The sequence below is a fragment of the Elephas maximus genome, chromosome 19, assembly GCF_024166365.1.
Source record: "Elephas maximus indicus isolate mEleMax1 chromosome 19, mEleMax1 primary haplotype, whole genome shotgun sequence".
NCBI lineage: Eukaryota > Metazoa > Chordata > Mammalia > Proboscidea > Elephantidae > Elephas > Elephas maximus.
Window position 1 is genome coordinate 53468489 of NC_064837.1, and position 26755 is coordinate 53495243.

General features: G+C 35.5%; 1 protein-coding gene across 1 annotated transcript in view; it reads left to right on the plus strand.

Annotated features, from left to right (window-relative positions):
• The window catches only part of EFCAB3 (EF-hand calcium binding domain 3), a 573675-nt gene that overhangs the window by 282465 nt on the left and 264455 nt on the right, over positions 1 to 26755 (plus strand). Inside the window, exons 70-86 of the mRNA XM_049861611.1 lie at positions 3941 to 4045; positions 5593 to 5646; positions 6515 to 6619; positions 7301 to 7354; positions 9196 to 9300; positions 10279 to 10332; positions 12834 to 12938; positions 13510 to 13563; positions 15815 to 15919; positions 17865 to 17918; positions 18578 to 18682; positions 19314 to 19367; positions 20641 to 20745; positions 24169 to 24222; positions 24804 to 24908; positions 25769 to 25822; positions 26372 to 26476. Coding sequence (XP_049717568.1) covers positions 3941 to 4045; positions 5593 to 5646; positions 6515 to 6619; positions 7301 to 7354; positions 9196 to 9300; positions 10279 to 10332; positions 12834 to 12938; positions 13510 to 13563; positions 15815 to 15919; positions 17865 to 17918; positions 18578 to 18682; positions 19314 to 19367; positions 20641 to 20745; positions 24169 to 24222; positions 24804 to 24908; positions 25769 to 25822; positions 26372 to 26476 — 1377 coding nt within the window. The remainder of the gene's footprint in view (positions 1 to 3940; positions 4046 to 5592; positions 5647 to 6514; positions 6620 to 7300; positions 7355 to 9195; positions 9301 to 10278; positions 10333 to 12833; positions 12939 to 13509; positions 13564 to 15814; positions 15920 to 17864; positions 17919 to 18577; positions 18683 to 19313; positions 19368 to 20640; positions 20746 to 24168; positions 24223 to 24803; positions 24909 to 25768; positions 25823 to 26371; positions 26477 to 26755) is intronic.

Here is a 26755-nt window from a genome sequence, read left to right on the forward strand (position 1 = left end):
GTTGGCTGCTTGAATGTCCTCTTTGGTGAAGTGTCTGTTCATTTCCTTTGCCCATTTTTTAATTGGATTATTTGTCTTTTTGTTGTGGAGGTGTTGGATTTTCTTGTAGATTTTAGAGGCTAGACCTTTGTCTAACTTGTAATAGCCAAAATTTTTTTCCTAGTCTGTAAGTTCTCTTTTCACTCTTTTGGTGAAGTCTTTTGATGAGCATAAATGTTTAATTTTTAAAAGATCCCAGTTGTCTAGCTTATCATGTGGAGCTTGTGTGTTGTTGGTTGTGGTTTGCATTTTGTTAATGCCACGTATTATGGCCTCTAGCATTGATCCTATTTTTTCTTCTATGAACTTCATGGTTTTTGGCTTTATATTTAGGTCTTTGATCCATTTTGAATTAGTTTTTGTATATGGTGCGAAACATGGGTCCTGTTTCATTTTTTTGCGGATGGACATCCAGTTTTGCCAGCACCGTTTATTAAAAAGACTGTGTTTTCCTCATTTGATGGACTTTGGACCCTTGTTGGAGATCAGGTGACCGTAGGTGGATGGATTTATATCTAGGTTCTCAATTCTGTTCCATTGGTCAATGTATTTGTCACTGTACCGGTACCAGACTGTTTTGACTACTGTAGATATATAGTCGGGTCTGAGGTCAGGTAGTGCGAGTCCTCCTACTTTATTCGTCTTCTTCAATACTGCTTTACTTATCTGGGGCGTCTTCCCTTTCCATATAAAATTAATGGCAAGTTTTTCCATCTTTTTAAAGAATGTTGTTGGTATTTGAATCGGGATTGCATTGTATTTGTAAATAGCTTTGGGTAGAATAGTCATTTTCACAATGTTGAGTCTACCTATCCATGAATATGGTATGTTTTTCCATTTATGTAGATCTCTTTTGGTTTCTTGCAGAAGTGTTTTGTAGTTTTCTTTGTATGGGGCTTTTACATCCCTGGTTAGATTTATTCACAAGTATTTTATTTTTTTAGGGACTACTATAAATGGTATTGTTTTCCTGATTTCCTTTTCATCGTTTTCCTTATTGGTATATAGGAGTCCAACTGATTTTTGGAAGTTTATCTAGTATCCTGCAACTCTGCTGAATCTTTCTATTACAGTAGTTTTCTCGTGGAGTCTTTTGGGTTTTCTATGTATAGTATCATATCATCTGCAAATAGGGAGAGTTTAACTCCTTCCTTACCAGTTTGAATGCCCTTTATTTCTGTTTCTTGCCTTATTGCTCTAGCTAGGACTTCCAACACAATGTTAAATAGGAGTGGTGATAAAGGGCATCCGTGTCTTGTTCCTGTTCTCAAGGGGAATGTTTTCAGCGTCTCTCCATTAAGAATGTTGTTGACCATTGGTTTTGCATAGATACCCTTTATTATGTTGAGAAATTACCCTCTACACCTATTTTATTGAAAGTTTTTATCAGAAATGGGTGTTGGACTTTATCGAATGCCTTTCTGCATCAATTGAGATGATCATGTGATTATTTTCTTTCTTTTTATTTATGTGGTGGATTACACTGATTGATTTTCTAATGTTGAACCTTCCTTGCATACCTGGGATGAATTCTACTTGGTCATGGTGTATTATTATTATTATTTTTGATATGATGCTGAATTCTATTGGCTAGAATTTTGTTGAGAATTTTTGCATCTATATTCATGAGAGATATTGGTCTGTGATTTTTTTTTTTTTTTTTTTTTTGTGGTGTCTTTGCCTGGTTTTGGTATGAGGGTTATGCTGGCTCCATAGAATGAATTTGGAAGTATTGCTTCCTTTTCCAAGTTCCGAAATAGTTTGAGTAGTACTGGTGTAAGCTGTTCTCTGAATGTTTGGTAGAATTCTCCAGTAAAGCCATCTGGGCCTGGGCTTTTTTTTGTTGGGAGTTTTTTGTTTTTTTTTTTTACCTTTTCAATCTCTTCTCTTGTTAAGGGTCTGTTCAGATTTTCAACATTGTTTCGTGTTAGTTTGTGTAGGTAGTGTGTTTCTAGAGATTTGTCCATTTCCTCTAGATTTTCAAATTTGTTGGAGTATAGTTTTTCATAATACTCTATTATGATCCTTTTTATTTCAGTTGGGTCTGTTGTAATGGTCCCCATTTCACTTCTTATTTAGGTTATTTGCATCCTCTCCTGTTTTTCTTTCATCAATTTGGCCAGTGGTTTGTCGATTTTGTTGATCCTTTCAAAGAGCCAACTTTTGGTTTTGTTGATTCTTTCTATTTTCTGTTCTCTTATTTATTTCTGCTCTGATCTTTATAATTTCCTTTCTTCTTGTGGCTGTGGGCTTCTTTTGCTGTTTTCTTTCTATTTGTTCAAGTTCTGTGGCTAATGTTTTGACTTTGTCCCTTTTTTTCTGTTTTGATGTGTGCATCTATTGCTATAAATTGACCCCTGAGGACTGCCTTTGCTGTGTCCCAGAGGTTTTGGTATGATGTGTTTTTATTGTCATTTGATTCTAGGAATTTTTTGATTCCATCTCTGATTTCTTCTGTTACCCAGTGCTTTTTAAGCAGTGCTTTTTAAGCAGGGTGTTATTTAGTTTCCATGGCATTGTGGTCAGAGAAGATACTTTGTATTATCTCAGTGTTTTGGATTTTATTGAGGGTTGCTCTGTGGCCTAAGGTGTGGCCTATTCTGGAGAACATTCCATGTGTGTTGGAAAAGAATGTGTACTTTGCAGCTGTTAGGTGGAGTGTTCTGTATACGTCTATGAGATCGAGTTGGCTGATTGTGCTCTTTAGGTCTGTATCTTTGTTGAGTCTTTTACTGAAAGTGGTGTGTTGAAATCTCCTACTGTTGTTGTGGAACTGTCAATTTCTCTTTTCAGTGAAGTTAGAGTTTGTTTAATGTATTTTGGATCCCTGTCATTTAATGCATAGATGTTTATTATGGTTAAGTCTTCATGACAAATTGTCCCTTTAATCATTATATAGTGTCCTTCTTTGTCTTTTATGGTGGATTTTGAGATTCATATTGCCACTTCTGCTCTTTTTTGGTAGTTATTTGCTTGATATATTTTTTTTCCATGCTTTGATTTTAATAGATTTACATCTTTGTTTCTAAGGTGTGTCTCTTCTAGACAGCATATTGGTGTATCCTGTTTTTTTTTATCCATTCTGTCACTCTGTGTCTCCTTATGATTGTGTTTAAGCCATTTACATTCAGTGTAATTATTGGTAAGTGTGAGTTTATTGCTGTTGTTTTGTAGTGCTAATGTTTCCTTTGTTTCTCTTGCTTTCCTCTCCTGATTTCCTTCTGTTTGTGGATTTCTTTTTCATTTCTTTCATTTTTGTAGATTTTGTTTTTATTGGAATTTTATGTTTTTCTTCTTTATTTTGATGAGTAGGTTTGTTTACTTTCTTTGTGGTTACCTTGAAATTCCTTGTCTTCCTAGGTTTGAACCAGTCTATTATTACTTAAAAAAAAAGTTTTTTTCTTTTTTTATTATTACTTGGTATTGTTTTGCCTTCCTCTCCATTCGAAAGTTGTATACCTTCACTGTTTATTCCCTTTTTTATTGTTCTGACGTTGTTGTCATTTACAGATTAACCTCTCTGGTTCCCTTTAAATTCTTTTGGTTGGATCGTCCTTGAGTGTTCATTTAAAGGAAAATTATTCAGGAAATTTAGTTAGGAGCTGAGACAGCTAATCTGGGAAAGTAAACAAAAATGAGGCCGCTTATTGGTAAGAAGTGTTAAATTATTTTTCCCATTGCTATAAGTTATTAAACAGTGACTCGGCCCCTTTAAAAATGTATGCTGTGTAAGTCTATCACCAAGATCCAACTAGGGAAAGAGGTTCTGTTTTTAACTCCATTCTTGCCCCTTTGTACTCTGGAGCCTTGCTCTTCATGCCGAAAATGATAACCATAGTATACAGAAATTAAGAGCTTTGAATCCATCAGATTTTGCTCATATTCCTCTTGTTTTACCAAGGAGGGACTGTTGATGTCAATAACCTGGACCTAATTTTGAGAAACCAGGGATTGAAACTCACAGAGGAAGAAATCAATGATCTGAAAGGGAACCTGCCCACTGATGGTGAGCATTTAAGATACTTTTAAACTACTCATAAAAACATTAATCAACCCATAAAACATTTATGTGGCATAGATAGGCAAATTAAAAGAATGTATAAAAGAATCCACAAAGCAATTAAGACTAATGTTGTCTTTTATCATTTTCATTAGTTCATGATGTAATTTACTTCACATGAATCCTAAGCAGGGATGAGAGTTTGTTCAGGACTACTACCAGATTTGGAACAGCTAGGGGAAGAAACAAGTTAGAGAACAGAAGAGAGCAAAATCACAGTGGAATAAAATTAGGGGGGGGGGGAATATAAAAAATGACAATGAGAAGAGTGAATGCTAAAGTTGGGGAATGTTTTGAATGCCACCAACTATCTGTTAAAACCCCCACATGTCTGTCAGTACTGTGGGAGCTTGTGTGTTGCTGTGATTCTGGAATCTATGTCACTGATACTCAAATACCAGCAGGGTCATCTTTGGCGGACAAGTTTCAGCTGAACTTCCAGACTAAAGCGGACCTAGTGGTCTGTTTCTGAAAAAAGTTAGCCAGTGAAAACTTCATGAATAGCAGCAGAACACTGTCTGATATAGTGCTGGAAGATGAGCCCCTCAGGTTGAAAGGCACTCAAAAGACGACTGGGGAAGAGCTGCCTCCTCAAAGTAGAGTTGACCTCAATGACGTGGGTGGAGTAAAGCTTTCAGGACCTTCATTTGCTGATGTGGCACAACTCAAAACGAGAAGAAACAGCTTCAAACATCCATTAATAGGAATGTGGAATGTACAAAGTATGAATCTAGGAAAATTGGAAATCGTCAAAAATGAAATGGAACACATGGACATCGATATCCTAGGCATTAGTGAACTGAGATGGACTGGTGTTTGCCATTTTGAATTAGACAATCATATAATCTACTATGCCAGGAATGGCAAATTGGCATCGCATTCATCGTCAAAAAGAACATTTCTAGATCTACCCTGAAGTACAGCGCTGTCAGTGATAGGATAATATTCATAAGCCTACAAGGAAGACCAATTAATGACTATTATTCAAATTTATGCACCAACTACTAAGGCCAAAGATGAAGAAATTGAAGATTTTTTACCAATTTCTGCAGGCTGAAATTGATCAAACATGCAATCAAGATTGATAATTATTGGCGACTGGAATGTGAAAGTTGGAAACGAAGAAGGATTATAATGGAAAATATGACCTTGACAGTAGAAAGAATGTGGAGATGGCATGATAGAATTTTGCAAGACCAATGACTTCTTCATGGCAAATACCTTTTTTGAACAATGTAAACAGCAGCTATACACGTGGACCTCACCAGATGGAATACACAGGAATCAAGTCAACTGCATCTATAGGAAGAGAGACGATGGAAAAGCTCAATATCATCAGTTAGAACAAGGCCAGGAGCTAGAAATCACAGTGGCTTATGGCCAAAAAAAAAGGTTCTTATTGTGTATCACTCAAAGTTAAATACTGGCTACATATTGGCTGTACCTCTGTTCTATATTGTGTTCCTTTTTATTATTTGTATTTCTTTTTATAGCAGATGGGAAAGTTACAATGAGAAAATTGTTGGATGGATTAAAGGCTTTTACAGGTGAGTGAAAAGTTACTATAAAAACAAGACCTCAGACTTTATGCCTTATATTTTTAGTAGTATAGTTTAAAATAATATTTTCTTAAGTTTTATTTGGCTGATTTGTACATTTTCTAATGAAGTACTTGCTTCCAGTATCCTATAATTTGCTTTTATATATTGTAATTAAGAAAAAAAAACATCTATAATTGTTAACTAGCTTGTAGTTTTTCTGGAATTTTTTACTAACAGTATCATTCACCTCAACATTATTTATTAACTCCCAAATCAGAATAAATAAAATAAGGTCTTTTTCGTTGCCAATATGAAGAGCAAATTATATAATTTAGGAAAAAATTTTTAAATGTGTAGTACTGTCTGGTAAGATGTATGAATGAGTTGATTCTGATAATCTAATTAATCAGAACGTTATTCAAGTAAAATTTAATTTTCTTCTACTTCAACTTGTCCTCAGGTTAAGGAATCCTATTTTTCAGGATTTTTAAGTAAATAAACTTGATATATGATCCCACTTTGATTTTGTATCTACTTGCACTGTATTTTTATGAAATAACACTCACTGACTACTTTTGTTTGCCAGCTACACCTCCCCTCACGAGGTATTTTTGTAAGTGTGCAATGCTAAGTTTTTTACACCAACATGTAAAAAAAGATAGCATAGCTGGTGCTTATGAAACCTCTCACGGGGAGAGGGCATGGTTGGCAAAAAACAGAAAATGCATGTTATTTGTGTAAAAATATGGTATATCTTTGTAAGCCTTTGAACTTTCTCAAATTAGGGAGAAACTTGTTTAAACATTATTAGTTATTTGAAATAATTAGTTATTTTACAAAATTCCTTAATGACAATATTACCATTTTTTTAAAGGAGAGAAGGTTGATGTGCAATATTTACCAAATATTTTGAGCAGCATGGGGATTGAGCTAACGGACAAAGAACAAGCGAAGCTGCTACAAACGCTGCCAGTTGGTGGTGAGTCTGTTGACTTTATTCTTTGAGTTTTGCAACCATTGTCACCCTCTCTTTCTGAGTTGTTCCTCCTCCATTAACATAAACTTACTGCCCACTAAGGTTCCTATCTAATCTTTCAAGTTGCTGTTGTCAGTTTGATCTCATATAGATAGTTCTTAAAAGAGCACAGTGCTCAAGGCAGATATTATTTTCTAGTTAAGCTAAACTATTGTTTGGCTTTCAGAAGACTGCAGGGGATATTTTTGGTTTAAGGTTTAAAGATTATCTTAGGACAGTAGTTTTGGGGATTCATCAAGCCTTAGTGGCTTCAGAAAGGCTGGATTCCATTAGAATTTGAAATTGTTTTAATGTCATACTTTATAGCCAATGGCAAAGCTATCCTAAGAAAGAAAACGAAGGAAAGTGATGGGGTTGAGACACTTTAGAAGGATTGGATAGAATAGGTTAAGGAAGAAGCAAAGAATAATCACCATAGGGGAGCTATTAACAATTGTCTGAGGTGTTTAAAATTACCTAATTTGTCACACTGAAATAGTTCTCATTTCCTCTCTCCAGTTTTTTAACTGGAGGATGAGATAAGAACATAGTTATTCAGTGAGTAATAAGAATTCTTCCTAAATACTATCTTTATGAACATCTACATCATATTTTGTATGACATAAAGTATTCTTTGCATTGTAGCTGCCAAGGAGATCTATAAAAATAGATTGCTGGATGGTGTGAAGTCTTTCAAAGGTGAGTAACATGCAATTTGAGATTTTAGGTTTAAATTTGTATCATTGGATTTTTTAACCAAGGCACCCTTCCTATGAATTAATTTTTTAATTTAGCTTCTTTCATAATAAATGTAATTTACTATATAAATGTCCTGTTTTTTACCTTAGGGGGTCCCATAATCTCATATATTTCAAACCATAAACCCCCAGAGTATAATTTGAAATCTAGATAGATACTACAAAAAGTGATAGGTAGTATTCTGTGAATTGACTGAACAAGCAATGACAACTACAACAACAACAACAAAAGCATTTGCCATCAAGTCGGAATCAACTCATGATGACCCCATGCATGTGAGAGTAGAAGTGTGCTCCATAGGGTTTTCAGTGGCTAATTTTTCAGAAGTAGATTGCCAGGTCTTTCTTCTGAGGTGCCTCTGGAGTGGATTCCATCATGCTTATTGCCAGAAAGTTTGAGCATTAATTTTGAATAGAATTAAATCCACTAATTAAGGTTCATTTGGTTCCTCCAGATAGAACATATTTTTTACTGAATCCCAGTTTAGAAAAATATAGACAAAGGCAAAAGCTTTTGATTAGGGTACTTTTTTTTTTCCGTTCTCTCTTCCCCTAGTCCTTAGGGTATTTCTTAAAGAATTTAATGTGGAAGCGGTCCATGATGCTGCCCATTTTATAACAACTTGTGTGTTTTTATCAGCTTAATTGACAGTCACCTTAAAAGTAGAGCACTGATAGCCAGAATCTTGATTTGTCAGTCTCTCTGTAGTTCTGTTTTCCCCATCTGTCTCACTGGGACGTGTTATCTACCTTTTCTAATCTCCAGACCTTCAGTATTACTACTCCCTCTCCTCACTTATTGACACGGTTAGGTTCCAAAGACCAGGTTGTTATGTGAAATTGGAGTTATGCAAAAATGGAGGATGACCACATCAGATCACAAAATGGAGGATGACTACGTCGTTAAATAACTGCCAAATTACAGGATGACTACGTCATTAAGTAACTGCCAAATTACATCATTATACAACTGCTAAACTACTGAGAATCATGGCCCAGTGAAGTTGACACATAATCTTAACCATCAAAGCCAGCATTACTCTCGCCTTGCAGCTTGGCATTGGTTACTGTTTGTAACTGCCAGACTTAGTCATTAATGTGCAAAATAGTTGGATAGTAGATTTTTACTGTTGTTGTAAATGTGAAATGCTGGATAATGAGATAGTCAATAAGTGAGGAGAGGTGTATTTTTAAAATAAATTTTCCTCTCCATGTACTCCTAGCCCCAACTCATGCTTTAACTTCAGGACATTTTTTTTAGCCAAAGTCCTCTCTGATAACATTCTGAATAATTTAATAGACATAAATATATATTCTTTTTTGATAATAGAAATAGCTTTCTACTTTAAAACAGTCAAAAAAATAATCTATACTCATAAACTATTCTCACAGCATGGATAAACCAAATAAAGGGTAATTTATAAGGGAAACCAGTTCTAGTTTCCTAACAACTGGGGTGTTTCTCAAAATCCTTCTCTACTTTACTTTCAATTAGTTGTCTTTAGCTTCCGTTGCAAGACCCCTTCATAAACTGTTTGCTGGATATAAGTCCAAAAGGCAAAGTAAAGGTTCTTTAATACAGTGTTAAACTAAAGTTTGGTATTCATGTTTAAAAGCAGTAATAATATTACTAAGAAATCGATTGTATTTTCTCTTACTCGTTATTTTTTCATTGTAGTAGTAAAACTTTTTGTATAATAATAACAAAGCATCACTATCTTTCTAATATTCAATATATTTCTCATATTTTAATAGTTTTCTTACTCTTTGTTCTTTCCTAAGGAGGAAAAGTTAAAAGAAGTAAAATGAATACTGTTCTAGAAAACATGGGAATCCAGCTCACAGAAAAGGAGCGTAACAGCCTAGCAGAAAATCTACCAGTTAATGGTGAGCACTACAGCTTTACTGTGCCTTTCTGTGCTTGTGAACTTATACATGAGAATTTTTGAAATAAGGATTATTTGATACCAAAAGGAAATATTTGGTATGTTTGAAAACTCAGTCCTAAAGTTAAAAAAAAAAATAAGCATGCTTCATTTTTAAACATCCGAAGCTGTCAACTTGTTTCCTTACTGATGCTAATACAGAGAACCCCGGTCATTTGCCTGCCTAGGTAGTAGTCAGAAAGGAGAACAAAAGTAGTGTGGAGTAAGTTTATAAGCAACCATGTCCTCACTAAACCATTGCTAAACTAATTCTGTCTGGAGCCATTTGCCCTTCTTAAATCAGCACTGCATTTGGGCTTCCAATTTCTATGTCATTTAGCTAAAGCTAGTTTTGCTGAAGTAACAACTCAAAGAATCTCAATGCCTTATTTCAACAGATTTTTGTGTGTGTGTCAAAACTATACAGGTGATAAAATTAGCACCTGTAGATTTAATTAATAAATAAAAGTGAATTTAATTTACACACAGACACACAAATGAGTACAAGTAAACCTGGGGAAATCTGAATAAGATTTGTGGGTTTTATCGATGAAAATATCCCATTTGTGATATTGTACTAAAGTTGTGTGAGATGTTACAATTGGGAGAACTGGTCTAATGTAAAAGGTATTTCTCTGTATTATTTCATACAATTGTATGTGGACATATAATTATCTCAATAAAAATTTCAAAATAATACATCAAATTGAAAATAATTTCCTTGGACAAGATTCTACTTTTCTAAGGGACAAAGCCTCCTCCCCCGCTTAGCTAATGTGGAGTCATAGGGTTTATATTCTTATACTTGAGTCAGATGAGGTAGTGGACCTAATGGTCTTTGACTGATCTCTTATTTCCGAAATTAATCTCTTTATTGTTGGTTTATTTACCTTGTATGTGAACCCTTGGCATTGTTACCTTATTCTGACTTTTCTTATAGCTAATGGGACAGTTGAGCTCAATAAATTGATGGATACAGTGACAGCGATTACAGGTTAGTGAAGAAGTATTTAAACCTAAACTCCTAATTTTTATATTAAATTATATTTTAATGCTCGTTTCCAGTTATCACTTTGCTGTATTTTCCTCTGCCATTTATCATTTTATTGAGGAAATATATAAAAATACAAATTTTTACAGCCCTTGGGCCAAAACTGCTCCCTGTTTTTGCAAATAAAGTTTTATTGGAGCACAGTCATACTCATTCATTTATTGTTTATGGCTGCTTTAACATTACAACAGCAGGGCTGAGTAGTTGTGACAGAAACGGTAAGGCTGGCAAAGCCTAAAATACTTGTTATCCGACTTTTTATAGAAATTTGCTGTCTCCTGGACAAAAGTTTAACTATAGATAGGGTGGCCACACATTCTAGTTTTCTCTAGACCATTATGGTTTACCCCTGTTGTATATTAATTAAAATTAATTATTTTAACACCCTTTTTTTTACTTTGAGTAGTCCTTGTTTGAATGATAAATTATATGGACCATTCTAACTTCAGATGATCTACACTTAGCAAGTGCAATGCCTTGATAGGAAATTCTTCATTCTCTGAGGTATATCCCCAAACCATACTTCAGTATGCCTGAATTCAAATTAATCATAATCTGGGTATCATGAAGGGAAATTACCTTGCTACAATATTAGCCTGCAAGTACACTACCAGGCAAGCTAGCAGAGTGTTCACAGAACAGAAATGTTCACAGATGAAGTTAAAATGTTGGAAGCCCACAGTTTAAGTCATTTTAAACACGCAGCAAGAAGCAAGAGGGAAAAGATGGGATAAGTTAAGATACTTAGTGTAGGGTGTGAGTGTGTGAAAGGATCATACTTCCTGAATCTAGGGTACGCAATATTCTTAGATTCTGTGTGCCTCTTAGCTGCTCAGCCACCCTTGCTGATGATGTGGTTCCAAGAACCAGACTTGAGGTTCAAGCAGGAGGGTTCATAGCTGGAAGGTGCTCTGCCCAGTAACATAAATTTGCTCTTTCAGAGAGACACAGACAAGTATACCTGGTTAATTGTTGGGAGGGCAGTCTTTGCAGCCCTTGTAGCTCTCACCAGGCTGCCTAATCAGAAGTCTTGGGCCTAGAACATTCTCTGATATTGAAGGCTCAGTTCCTGAGCCCCCTTTCGTCCCAGTTTTTCTTCTTTCTTGTCTGAGAACTCCTTCTCAGTTCCTTGTTCTGCTTATGCCTGTGTAACGTATGGCAGCTGGCCTGCTGCCCCACTTCTACATCTGTTCCTGGTGAGAAGGAATGGGGCCTCTCATCAGTAACACAGGAGAGGTTTGTGTAGAACACCAGCGCTGTGTCAGCTGCAGGGAGTGACCAGCTGGATATGGGGGACTGGTGCCCACTATTGACACTGACCTTACCCTCACTCTTCTCTATGTGAGTAAATCCTTGTTCCATGCAATGCCTGTGTTCCATCCAAGCTGTGGGTTTTTTTTTTTTTTTTTTTTGACAACCTCAAGCCTTGACTCGACAGCAATAGTTGTAACTTGCCAATATAAGGCCACTGATTAGCCACAGGTTTTGTGTTTCTTGGGCAGAGGTCACATGAAGCCAGAATGGGTGTTACCAATGGGTGGCCAAATTAAGACTCATGAATATTTACTGTATCTTAATGTTTTTTTTTTTTTAATGTTTAGTGCCTCTTTTGGTGTCCCAAGTACCTCATGTGCCTCAGTGATATTTAGCATATCATAAATATTTAGGACCTCTTATGTATTTAGTTTATAAGAAATATTTAATGAACAGGTATCTCATGGATATTTAATGCTTCCTGAATATTAGGTATTGCTTGGCCCTTCCATCCCTTTCTTTCCAACATATATATCTTTTATTTAATAACTACTCATCTATACTGAACATGGAACCCTGATGGCATAGTGATTAAGAGCTTGGCTGCTAACCAAAATGTTGGAAGTTCGAATCCACCAGCTGCTCCTTAGAAACCCTATGGGGCAGTTCTGCACTGTCCTATAGGGTTGCTGAGTCAGGATCTACTTGACAGTAATGGGTTTGGTTTTGGTTTTTATACCGAACACATCTTTAAAAGTTTAGTGTATGTTTTACGTACTACAAACTTGAACAAATGTACTTGCTTATCTTCTGTAATAGAATTAAATGTTCTGAGAAGCAAATGTACATTATACTGGATTAACATATTTAAGTAGTGAAGTAAAACTGAAGACACAACACTCCTAATTAAGAGAATACAGAGATATGGAATTTGGATCAATTATCTCCGATATCTCAAATAAATTGGAAAATCCGAGAACCACTTATATCTTGCTTTGTGTTGCCTTACCCATAATCATAGGTATTGCATACTTAAGGCTAAGGAATCAATTCTGTTTCCATGAGGACTGATGATACAAAAGTCTCATGCTGCTGCTGAGCAGACACATGATTTTGTTTTTTTTTTCATACTTTGGAGCTTTTAGGTGATATTCAAATTTTTCATCTACCTACCTTTCTTTCTTTTAAAGGAGGAGAAGTGAATGTGAGCGATACAGAAAACATTCTGGAAAAAATTGGGATAAAGCTCACAGATAAGGAATGCTTGGAACTAGAGAAAAATCTGCCAGTTGATGGTGAGCACTTAAAATAACAATGTAGTTATTTTAACTACCAATAACAATGTAAGTTCCATTAGGGAACTTAGAGTTGTGTTTATTTATTGAGAGCTACCATAACTATCTCCATTTGACACTTTTTTAAGAAAGAATTTTAGAAGGAATTATTGAGTGTTACCACAAGAAGTAACTCAACTGTGTCATTTCATTTATAGAATCATCTGCCCCTTCAGTCACTATCAGAACAGAGAATTGCCTGTTCTTACTTTTGATGCCAATCAAACAGCATCAAGACTAAGCAGGGTGATACAGGACAGTAAAATGGGTGGGGATGTACTAGAGGGGAAAACTGGAGAAATTAAAGCCAGGACAAAGAGATAAGAGTCATGTGTTTCAGCACAGTAGAGTACCAACAGTAATTCCCTTAGGTGTCAGGGAGCCACTTTCAGAACTTTCTTCGTTTTTTTTTTTGCAAGTAAATTAGGCCTTTTCTGAGTTAATTATGTTGATTGTCTTTCTGAAATTAGGGCTTTGATATTGTTTTACTTCATCTCTCATTGGTGTGGACTGATTTGTGTCTTTATTACAGCCGATGGAAAGGTGTATAAGAATAGGTTGATGGATGGTGTGAAAGCCCTTAAAGGTGAGTGAGAAATATGATAAAAAGTAGATGAATCTGAACTCTCTCTGTTTTGTAGTCTCTAAATTTAGAATCCTGTACCACCGTATTTGTATATGCATAAAACCAAAATAATGCTTTTTTCCAAAGATCATTTTTGCATACATTTTACCAAATAATTTCCTCTACCTTTCTTTAGCCTTGAGATTTCAGTGAAAATCCACATGAAGTCAGGACTCTTGAATGGCCTCACCCTTAGTGAAATGGTAAACACAGGTAGATGAAAGAAAAAATCTTCTTTGGAAATTTATGATTATGGGCCTATGTCACATGAGTTCTAGGACATATTTAGTATCTTGCATGATCCAGGAACATACAAGCCAAAAATATAACAAAAGGTTTTCTACCAGAATAATAAGGGAATATAATGAACAAGAATATGATGAAGTAGAAAGATTCATTGAAAGATATAATCAAATCTGACAAATAGATAAGCTCAATAGTCATGCAATGTGCATATAATGTATATCGTATGTAGTCATGTATATATAATAAAACTTCCAACAAAGAAAACTTAAGAACTGAATTGTTTCACCAAAAAATTCTACTAAACAGTTTATACAAACTCCTCTGGAAAGGCAGGGACAGTAAAAAAAAAAAAAAAAAAAAATTTTTTTCCTACCATTAAAAGTTGACTTTTTCTTGTTCCAGTGTGTAGTTGGTTGCTGCAGTCCTCCTCCTACTTTTCAGAGTTCTTACAGAGTTGAAATTAAAGATTTCTAATGGCCTTTCTTGTGCTTGTGTGGGAGGGTCGGTATCTTAGCTATGCTCACAATGCCATCTTCCCTGTAGTCTTATTTATGTGTATTTTGACTGTCTCTTTCCCTGAATGTGAACTTCACAAGACAGGGACTTTCTTCTAGTCATTGCTGTATTTCTAGTTCTTGGGAAATAATTGATTACTATTAAATATATGCTGAATCAATAGTGAATCCATAAAAAAACTTCTAAATTATACTACATAAAATGTAAAAACTTCCCTATTGCAAATACACACTAAACAAAAGTGAAAAAAGTAAACCATAAAATAGAGAATAAACTCTAAAATAGTGGCAAAATCTAAGAACAGAAAATCAACAAAAGAAGAGAACTCTGAGAGGCCAATCAACTTATGAAAGGTACTTCACCTCACTAGATACCAGGGAAATTGAAGTTAAAACAACAGTAAAATACCACATCACACATATCAGGTACACAAAAATTGTAAAAGTTGAACAATGTCAAGTGTTGACAAGGATACAAAGAAGTGGGAACTCTCATGTATTGCTGATAGGAATATAAACACTTTCAGAAACAACTAGGCAAAATCTCTAGAAATTGAAAATGTATATATTCCACCCCAGCAACTCCACTCCTGAGTGTACACCCGAGACCGTCACTCTTGTCCACAGCTAGCCATATACAAGAATGTGCATCTTCAGTCTTGTTTGTAATGGCGAAAAATGGGAAACAATCTAAATATTCATTATGGGAGAACCGATGAATTCATGGTGGTATAACATTACAATAAGAAGCAAGAGTTAAAATGAATGAAGCAAGACTTCATGTTTCAATGTGAACAAATATTAAAAAAAAGAAAAATGTTGACTAAAAAGTATAAGTGGCAAGAGGAAACTCACATTATAATATTATAATTTACGTAAACTTAAAAATTATGGAAAACGATTTCACATATGTATGGGAAACATGCAGGGGAATTATCAACACTAATTTAAGACAGTGGTTCCACCTGGGCATAAGGAGAGATTCAGAGGATATTTTCATTATATCTATAATGTTTATTCCTGAAACTGGAATAAACAAGTACCGTTGATACCATCACAACAATTTTGTATCCCTGTAACATTTTATAATTTAGAAAGTGAAAGGAATGATTAGAAATTACTTGCTAAATTTTCTTAGTGGAAGGACAGCCATCAGTTCATTCAGGAAACAAAAATAAAACTTTCCCATTGGCAGCAGTATGTGACTTTAGTTTTCTTTATTTTTGTAAATGGTCTAGCAGTTATCCAACAATCTTGAAAAGCTAATTATATAAACTGGTTCCCAAATTCTAATGCCATCTTCATTACTGACAGTCCCTATACAACTGAACATACCTCAGTGGACTTTATTCTTCCTGGTGAAACTGACATCTATCATGCACAGTAGTTCCTAGCTCTTGTCACATCTTATGGTTATTCAGTTTTGCTGATGTTCCTCTCTTTTTCTCAAGGAGGGATTGTTGATGTCACTAAACTGAACACTGTTTTGGAAAACATGGGAATGAAACTCACAGGAATGGAGAGTAAAGATTTGGTAAAGAACCTGCCTGTGGACGGTGAGCATTTAAATCTTTGAGCAGCTCAGGACAACCTGAGAATGTGAGCTTCTGTGTAATCAACCTCTGAAAAAGTTTATTGGGCATTAAAGAGCCATTTATAAAAGCTTAGAAATGAATGCAGAAAGAAAATAAGGTAATATTCTGTCTTGTCCTTTTTAGCAACATATGTCAGCAACTCCCTTAATTTTGGATCCAAAAGAGTGCTGAAAGGTGGCAGGACCCTTTTTGGAGTATGAAAAGTGAGGGGAAAGACAAGCAGTTGTGGGCAGAGTGACATGAAAAACAATGTGGAGGGAGGTTAAAACCAAAAAAACCAAACCCATTGCTGTCGAGTCAATTCTGAATCATAGCAACCCTTCAGGACAGAGTAGAACAGCCCCCATAGGGTTTCCGAGGAGTGGCTGGTAGATTTGAACTGCCCACCCTTTGGTTAGCAGCTGAATGCTTAACCACTGCACCACCAGGAGGGAGGTTATGGAGAAAAACAGGAAGACAAAAGAATAGTGTCAGAGGTGAGAGATGATTAACATGAGGGCACATTCATAGCCATATGACAGTGCTCACTCACTGTCTCAGAGTCTAGGGCCATTAAACATCTAGACTATAATGTGTAGAATACTCCCCTATTTATCAAGCTGCATAACATCCCAATTCCCAGGCCAGACTCCTTGAACCAAGGCCTGTATTCTCAGGCCTCCCCCTTAAGGAGCTAGAAACAAACTGTGAAATACAGTTAAAGCTGAATTAGGGCTGAAGTACGTGGATTGGTAAGAGCATGCTAAGTGAAAACTTGTCACAAAAGACCACATTTTGGATGATTCCATTTACATGAAATGCCCAGATTCTGAAAATATATAGAAACAGAGAGTAGATTTGTAAGTGTCTAGGGCTGAGGTAGAGCAGAAATATCGTAACTGTAGCCTAATGGCATAAGGATTATTGCAGTGATGAAAATGTAAAATTGGATCGTGGTGATGGTTACACAGTTCTGTGCAGATACTAAAATACATGCAATTGTACACTCTAAATGGGTGAATTGTATGTTATGTGAATTATATCTCAATAAACCTTAAAAAAAACAACCTAGTCTGTCATTTTAGATCCAGGAGAAAACAAGAAACAAAAATTCCTTCCAGCTTAGATTTAGTAACAGTGGGGACAGTTGATACTTGTCTCTGGCCACTTAAATTATTGGTAACTTTTTGCCATCATTTTATGGTCTCCAAGTGTCAGAGTTTCTCAGTAACATGAAGCTTCTGTTGCCACCTACAATTAGCCAAAAATCAAGAATATTTTCTGCAAATGAATAACAGAACATTTCTTAGGTGTGTTTCATTCAATAAAGGATAATGGATCTGAGATTGTAGAGCATCCCCAATTTGAGTTAATTTTATCTCTGTCGTATGCTTCCTTTTTAATGCATTTTTAATTGATTTTAAATGTATATATTGAGCTTCTACTTTATAAAATTTTTTTTTTTTTTACTTTATAAAATATCTCAAACTAGTCGCTGGTGTTATTCATGTACTTACTTAGAACAAAGGAGTAGAAACTCCCTGTCATAGAAAAGTCAGGAACTACCAAGATTCACCTCATTACATAAGGAGAAAAAAAAATCTAAATAGAAACATTAACATGTAGTACCTACAAATTGTAAAGCCTGTTCCTTGTACTTGACGTAAACAGTAGAGGATGTCCTAAATGCAGGCTCCATGGAAAAAAGTGACTTTATTTTGTAACTCACCTTTAACTGTCGGAGGTTTAATTTCTTATAGCACAATGAATCAAAGTTCTAGAAATCATAATCTAGAGCTTCTTGGTCATGAAAGATACGAATATAGAGTAAAACTGTAGAGTATATAAATTTTGCTATATGTGTTTTTTCATCTTTTTAACGGGTCAGTGCCATGTCTGTGTATGATTTACATGTTTTTTATAACAGTTTATGGGAAGGTTGACATGAGAAAGTTGATGGATACCATGAAAGCTTTTACTGGTGAGTGACAAATTACTATGAAACTGTGTGTTTTTTTTAAAATACTTTGTCAGTTTGTCCAAATGGCAATTTTTTTCTTATATTACTTTTTTTTTTTTTATCAAATATTTGCTCCTAATATCTTTTGTTGGACTTTACCTTTTCTAGCTTTAATACTATAATTAAAATTTTGTATCTTGCTAAGAAATTTGGTGGAAATATATTTGATAAATCAAAAATGTGACTTCACCATTATTTAATACCCACATACCTTGATACATACAGCAAATAACAAGCTTTAATAATAAACTTTAATATGAATCAAAATATTAGTGCCATTGTAAAGAGAAAAATCTCATAATTTAGAACATGGCCCTCCAATATTTAGTTTTCATTTCCAGATTTATAAATTAACTATATTATTCTAATTTGCTAGCCAATCTTGAAAGCAAAATTATTACTCTGCTGTATTAAATCCATCACTAAGAGAGTCTCCCTTTTATGAAATCGAGGGACAAAGACCTGTTTGTGGTTCCCCCATAACTCTGTGTGTGTCTCATTCTACCTGTTCACTACTTCAGGCAGAAGATGATAAAGCACTGGCGATGAATTTTTGATTATTTGGAATTATTACATGGGTCCAATAACTGTCAAGCGCTAACATGCCTATCTTTTGAAAGGAAAAAAGGTTGATGCCAGTAATCTGCTGAAAGTTCTGGGAAACATGGGGATTGAGCTCACAGAAAAAGATCTTGTGAAGCTGCTAGAAACACTGCCAATCGATGGTAAGCCATATAAGTACCACTGTGACCTGCCAGGGGGCTTGGTCTTTAGGGTTGTTGTGAGCAATTCTAAAGTGTTGTTGCTTTAATTTTTTTCTGGTAAGAAGTGCTGAAAATGACTAGGGAAAAGTAATTCACTGTCACATTTAATCTGGGGGGGGCGGTCACCAAGCTCTTCAGCCATAAATCTTGCCATCAGAGCTGATGCAAATGTGATCATCTTACCCATTCAGGCTGCTGAGAGGTTTAAATGATATGAAGGGAAAGGAAGGAAACAGAGAGGAGTGAGAGACCAGTAAAAGGAAGGCAAGGGAGAAGTCAGATGGAGAAGGAGCTCAAAGGGACAGTGATTGTCTCTGCATAACAGAAGGACAAGGGACACAAAGGGATAGTGATTGTCTTTGCATAATAGAATCTCCCTTGCAGTCTTCTCAGTTGTCAGATCCTACATAGATTTTTGTCACTAAGGCAATGTTCCTTTTCTGAAAATGACTTTTATTTGTTGAGTGGGCCTGGACAGATTTCTCAGGGGAAGCATAAGAAACTCTATATCTGGAATTACACTCAGTTGCTCAATAATTTGTGACTGTCCACATTCTTTTCCTTCTGATATAAATTGCGCCTTTTCCCATAGATGCAGGAAAGGTGTATCAGAATAGATTGTTGAATGGTGTGAGATCTATCAAAGGTATGTATCAAACCTGGTTAACATAAAAGTCTGCTAAAAATCGTCAACATTTGCATATATATCACTAGATTTTGACTTGTGTCTGTGGTGGTTATTGTGTGCCATTGAGTTCATTCCAGCTCATAGCAAACCTATAGGACAGAGTAGAACTGCCTCATAGGGTTCCTAGGCTGTAATCATTACAGGAGCGGATTGCCAGGTCTTTTCTCCTGCGTTGCATCTGGTAGGTACACTGCCCTTTCAGTTAGCAGCTGAATGCTTAACCATTGCACCACCAGAGTTGCTTGACTTGTATCTACATTCTTGTATTTAGATTTCTGATTTCATTGCGTTCATTTCGTAGTACTTTGATTAATTATTCATGTTATATCTTTGCAGAGAGCACACCCAAAGAATGACTTTAAATCTAATTATATACAGCAAATAATATAGAGAATATTAGCCAGTTCTTTGGAGGAATTTATTACCGAATTTTGAACTTATCTTTAATATAATTTTATTTCATGAATCAAATTTCTTTAAGTTATTTTCTATAATATATTCTTTTCTGGAGGCCAGTTACTTTTTTTTTTTTTAAGCCACATGGACTGTGGCTTGCTTTTTTGCTCCTTCCTTCTTCAACCAACTGTTAATCAATAGAAGATAAGAAAGTACGGAGGGAAGGAAGAAGGGTTAATAGTTCTGCAGCTTGATATTTGGTGAGAGGAGCCTATTGCAGATAGCAATATGCCTCTTGACATTCCAGACCCTTGCAATAATGGCAGTCAGCAGCATTCCTTGCAGAATTTTGTGATGCATGTATTGTCTATGATACTCTTCCCTCTTTGAGCAATTTGTATCATTTTTAATCCACTTCCTTAGATGTAGCAATAGAGTGGGACATTGATAATCTGAAGCTTGAACTATTACTCTCAGATGCTCTTTTAACTTTGTTTTTGGGACAAACACACAGCATTCTCCCCATATGCCGCATAGGGATAGCACTGCCTATGCTTTTGGCTCCTTTTTTGATAGATGCTTGTTACTTTTGTTACTTAGTACAATCCAATTTGTAAGTAATACTTCAGTTTTAGAACATTTTTATGTAAGTTATACTTGACATCACTTAAGGTGGTTTGCTGAGCTAAGCTATTTGCTAATACAAATAAGTGGTATATTTCTCTTTATTTTTCTTATATTGAAATGCATATAAGATAAAAATTCATGCCTGAGTAGATTAATATTTTGAAATAATTAATTTTTTCTAATGATTTTTTTTCTGTTTCTTTCTAAGGAGGAAGGGTTAAAGTCAATAATCTAGACACTGTTCTGGAAAACCTGGGGGTTGAACTCACAGAAAAGGAACGTGAAGGTCTGACAGAAAATCTGCCTCTTAGTGGTGAGCATTGTCGATAACAGTGGGTCTTAGAAAGGAATTTGTATTGTCGGACTTGTATCAGAGAATACCAATTAAGCAATGATATTTTGTTTTTGTTTTTAAGAAAAGCATTTTGCAAAGATAAGGGAAGAAATCAGTCCTAAAGTTTTGTTTAGGGTATTCTAAAGCTTCTATTAAAAAATACACCCCAAAATATATAATGATTAACCATAATAGAAGTTTATATCCTCTCCTATAAAAGTTCAAGGTGAGAATATGTTTGGTTGGTGGGCAGTGGTCTTCTTCGTTGAGTGATACAGGGATTGAGGTTTTTCCATCTTGGGGTCCCCCTAGTGTTTTCATTGCTTGTATCCAGCTGATGGTATAGAGAAGAGAGCACAAAGTAGGAAGGTGATGTGACACATATTATTTCTACAATGTTGTTGTTGTTAGGTGCAGTCGAGTCAGTTCCGACTCATAGCAACTCTATGCACAACAGAACGAAACACTGCCTGATCCTGCGCGATCCTTGCAATCATTGTTATGCTTGAGTTCGTTATTTCTACAATAGAAAAAAAAAATTTTTTTTTTTTTGGCTCCCCCTAAATACAAAGAGGGGAGGTTGGGAATGTATTCTGGCTGGGCATCCACAACCACCTACAATTCTACATTATGGGAGGAAAATAGGCGTATTGGTGGGCAGTTCGCTATCTTTGACACTGAGTCTCTGAATTTTTGTAAGTGAAAAAATAGTTCAGTTGTAAGAATAGGTCTCTTTTTTCAGAAAGCCAGAGTCATCAACTCCTTCCAATCTGTGTTCTAACATTGCTTAGAATGTAACCAAGACAACTCTCAATTTAGAAAATGGACACGGAGCAGAATGAAAAATTTGGTATTGGAGTAAAATAGTGAAGGAGGCTACATGTTAGCAGCGTGCTCAGTAAACAGTTATTCCTCAACAGTTCTGTCCTGCAATGGCCATTACTCATTTCAGCTTTACACATTTAATCAGGGAAATACTGTTATCTCTATGCTGAAGATTTTTAGGTCTCCTGCTTATTTTTGCTTATAGTTCTTCCCTGAATTAGTGTATCTAAAACTCCTGTTATACCTTCTTACTTTCACCATGTTTAAAACTGATTTCATAATTTTCCACCATAATTGATAAAATTCCACAGCGGGAAAACTGCTTCAGTTTCAGGCTTCTTTTTCTCCACTTGCACAATCTTAACTTCTCTGTTACCACCCCATTCAGTCTCATGTTCATCAAGTCCTAGTTACTGGCTGTGTCTTCACTGTACATTACTATTTATTTATTGGACTCATTATCTTCTCACTACACATCAAAGGGTCATCCAGCAATTTATTGAACCCCTAAGGAACAGGGGTTATGGTTTGTGCCATTAGCCCTCCTCCTGAGTCTTTTGAATAATCATTTATTTTGCATTGCATCTTGGGCCTTCTTTCTTTCTTTTGCGAGGTATAATAATATGTAGGAGTCAGGGCCATCTTCATGGTCTGCAACTAGTGCAGCTGGACAGGGCCCAAAGGTTAGAACTGTGCCACCATGCTTGGAATTTAAGGCTGTGTGGTTGTAATTTTGCACCCAAACCATGGCAGTTGTGTTGATTCTGCTTCATAGCAACACTATAGTACAGAGTAGAACTGCCCCCATAGTGTTTTGAAGGCTGTAATCTTTACAGAATCAGGCTGCCACATCTTTCTCCGATGGATCAGCTGATGGTTTCAAACTGCCAACTTTTTGGTTAGCAGCCTAGCACTTAACCACTGTGCCACCAGAGCTTTTTGTAGCCTTGCAGTCCTTTGTAATTTTATCTTTGGATTTGTGTTTTGTAGTTGAAGTTCAATGGGGAAATAGAGCATGCTCAGGGGCTTGGAGCCTTGGCTTAGGTGTGTTCCTGCCTCCTCTTGCCTGCCCAGAATGAGTTCTTAGTCAGTACACCCTGGTGCCCCAGAGCTCTTCTTCACTGCCCCTAACTAGCAACCACTATTACCCTCTGCCCCCAGCAGGGCCTTCCCAACCCCAACCTTAGACATGGTACATTGTGGGGAGAGGGGTTGGTGTTGGATACATGCACCTGACAGCGTCTTGTGGTAGGCGATGGCAGGAGCTGTCCCCACTCGGGCTGGTAGCACCAAAGCGCTTTCATAAGGTCAAGCTCACTCATTTTGTACTACGCCTTGTTAATTATGTAGCTGGCCCTGATGGGGTTGACCAGTCCTTCCTGATATTGGAATATTTCCATGTTTTCATAACTCTCCAGCTTCAACTAATGGCATCTTTTCCCCAAAGATTGTTGTTGTTAGCTGCCATCAAGTTGGCTCTGACTCATAGTGACTTTATGTGTAACAGAACAAAATGTTGCCCAGTACTGCACCGTCTTCATAATTGTTGCTATGTTTGAGACCATTGTAGCAGCTGTTGTGTTAATCCATCTCATCGAGTGTTTCTCTCATTTTCACTAACCCTCTACTTTACCAAACTTGATGACATGTCCAAAGTAAGCGAGCTGAAGTTTCACCATCCTTCGTCTGAGGAGCATTCTGGTTGTATTTCTTCAAAGACTGATTTCTTATTTCTTCATTCTTCTGGCAGTCCAGAGTATATTCAGTATTCTTTGTTAACACCATAATTCGAATGCATCAATTCTTCTGTCTTCCTTTTTCATTGTCCAACTTTCTCATGCATACGAGGCTACTGAAAAGACCATAGCTTGGGTCAGGTGTACCTTAGTCATCAAAGTGACAACTTTGCTTTTTAAAATTTTAAAGCAGTCTTTTGCAGCAAAGATAGGTAGAAATATTTATCCAAACTTTAAAGACATGTTGGTAACCAAAAATTGAGAATACCTGTACATATTACCAGCCACTCCATGTTAGTAGTTGAAATAACTAACAAAAAGATAGTAAAAGTGAAAAATCAAGTGTCTTTCAGTGTAAGTCCTGGGAAGACTTTGTGTTTGTACCAGATGTAAGGGCTGCCTGAGAATCAAACCAACTCCACTAGCCCATTCTAACATTCCTACAACCTAAGACTGGAGAAAGGAATCTTGGTGGCACAGTGGTTAAGTGCTTGGCTGCTAACCAAGAGGATGGCAGTTCAAACTCACCAGCTCTGCAGGAAAAGGTGTGGCAATCTGCTTCTGTAAAGATTGCAGCCTTGAAAGCCCTATGAGACAGTTCTACCCTGTCATTAGGGTCACTATGAATTGGAATTGACTTGGTGGCAATTTTTTTTTTTAAGATTTGAGAAAATTTTCTTGGGCCAACCCTCTAGCTACTATAGAATGAATGCTTGTCATTCATTGGATATAAATTTTTGGTTGATTCAAAGAAAATGTGGGTGAAATCTATTTCTTAATTTAGCTACTTTATTTTTTTTTACAATTTTTTCTGTATCCTAATTATGATTTTTTCTTACAGCTAATGGGAAAGTTGGTCTCAATGAATTGATGGAAGCAGTGGAAACTATTACAGGTTGATTGGAAATTACTATAATGCTAATGTATTAATTTTTTATGCTATATTATTATATAGTTCCTCCATTCCTTCATTGCCTTTTTTATTCCATATCTTTTCTTTTGTATTGATGAGTTTCTTCATATAAATGCCTGAAATTATAATTTAGAATGTCCACATTTTAGCACTGAAATGTTTCTAGAACATTTGCCAATGATAGTCAGTATTCCTCATTTTCAAAGTCAAAACTTAAATTAGCACAACAAATGATGGGGGAAAATTTTCATGAAGATTTTCTAATCAAGAGACTAGGAGAGAAATAGAATGCTGAAAAATATTTAGATCATATACTTACAGTATCCTAATTTATATCATATAAATTACATCATTATATCTCCTATTTTCCTAAGAGTAAGGAAGAAATTATTTTTCTATGATAATTATTAATAATGGTGGACAGTTCTTAGAGGGTTTTTTTTTTTTTGGCTCATGCAACTATTGTGGGTGCAGCTAAATAGGCATCAGTGATTTTTTATCTTTATAGAGTTATTAGCCCTCTCTCAGTATGCCAATCTGTGATCATTTTGATTATGTTGAAGGAGGAGAGGTTGATGCCAGTGATGTGGAGAATGTTCTGGATACAATAGGAATAACATTCACAGAGAAGGAACGTGTGGAAATGGTAAAAAATCTGCCAACTAATGGTAAGCATTTAAAATAAAAATATGTGCTTGTAAAGAGCATATATTTCTTGTTTTGCTTGTGAGGACTTCCATAAACATTTAATAGAACAGAAAAATAATTTTGAATAAATTATCTCATGCTAATATAATAATATATGCATTCGTGTGTGTGTGTATATATATATATATACAGACATACATATGCACATAAATCTAATGTGAAAATACATTACAGTTTCTTAACATGAGTTACCTGGGAGTATGTATCTATACTGGTAGCATTGAAAGCGGAGGGAAAGAAGGAGAGGAAGAGAACCAAGCCAAAAAAAACACAAAAGAAAAGAAGGCTAGAATAAAAAAGCACATCTATGTATTATATGATCCAATTTATACATTTGTATAAACTTATGAAAGTCTATAATTATAAATAATTTTAAAGAAAAAAATGAATGATCCCGGTTTACATTAAAAGGACTCCTATTGATTAAATATATTTTAGTTTGAAATTTAGCTGCTTCTTTATTCACAAATCCTCCTTCGATGTTAAGAAATACCTTTTGTAACCCTTGATTCCACTGAGAGGGAATTCTAAAAGTTGAACCGGGAATCATGTGAAAGAGAAGAAAAAGGAAAGAACTGAAAAAGAATTTAAAATTCAGTGTGTGTTAACGCCTTGAAGATTGCCAGCAATAACATATTTAGGTGCCAACAATTGAATAGAAGGGCTACACCGGATGACATCTTTTTTTTTTTTTAATTTGAAATTAAGTTGGATATTTTCTAGGGAAAATTACAGATCCTTTTTACCTTAAATTATGACTTTTGCTGCATTGGTGAATCGTCTCATTACTTATGTGTGACCTAATTTATGTTTCTTGTAGCTAATGGAAAAGTCTACAAGAATAGATTACTGGGTGATTTGAAGCCTCTTAAGGGTAAGTTAAAAACATAATGAAAAGCCAAATGAATCTGAGAGACATGTATACTATTTTCTAGATATTAAATTGTGAACCTTGCCAACCTATTTAAATATTGATACCATTCAGATTTATTAGCAAAATATCTTCACTTTTTAAAAAATTTTTCCTTTTTTGAGAAAATTTCTCCTGTTTAGTAGAAAAGAGAATAACAGAGTCTATGTCAGTCTGAACAGTAAAACTAAAGGAAAATTATTCAGGAAATTTAGTTATGAGTTGAGACAACTAACCTGGTAAATAAAAATAAGGCCATTTATTGGTAAGAAGTATGACATTATTTTTTCCATTGCTATAAATTGTTAGTGACTCAATCCCTTTAATAATTCGTGCTGTGTAAACCTGTCACCAAGAACAAACTAGGGAAAGAGGTTCTGTTTTTAACTCCATTCTTACCACTTTTGTACTCTGGAGCCTTGCTCTTCATGCTGAAAATGATAACCGTAGTATACAGAAATTAAGAGCTTTGGATCCATCAAATTTTGCTCATATTCCTCTTGTTTTCCCAAGGAGGGATTGTTGATGTCAATAAACTGGACCTAATTTTGGGAAAGCAGGGATTGAAACTCACAGGAGAAGAAATCAATGATCTGAAAAGGAATCTGCCCATTGATGGTAAGCATTTAAGATATTTTTAAACAATTCAGGAAAACCTGGGATTTTACTTAAGAATAAAAAAAAAAACTTTTTTTTTATTAGTTAATCAACCCATTAAAACGTTTATTTTGCATAAGTAGGCAATTAGAAAAACATACTAAAAAGCCCAGAAAGAAGTTAAGGACTAATATTTTATCATTTTCATCAGTTCATGATGTAACTCACTTCAGTCCTAAGTGGGGATGAGAGTTTGTTCAGGACCACTACCAGATCTGGAAAAGTTGGGGGAAGAAACAA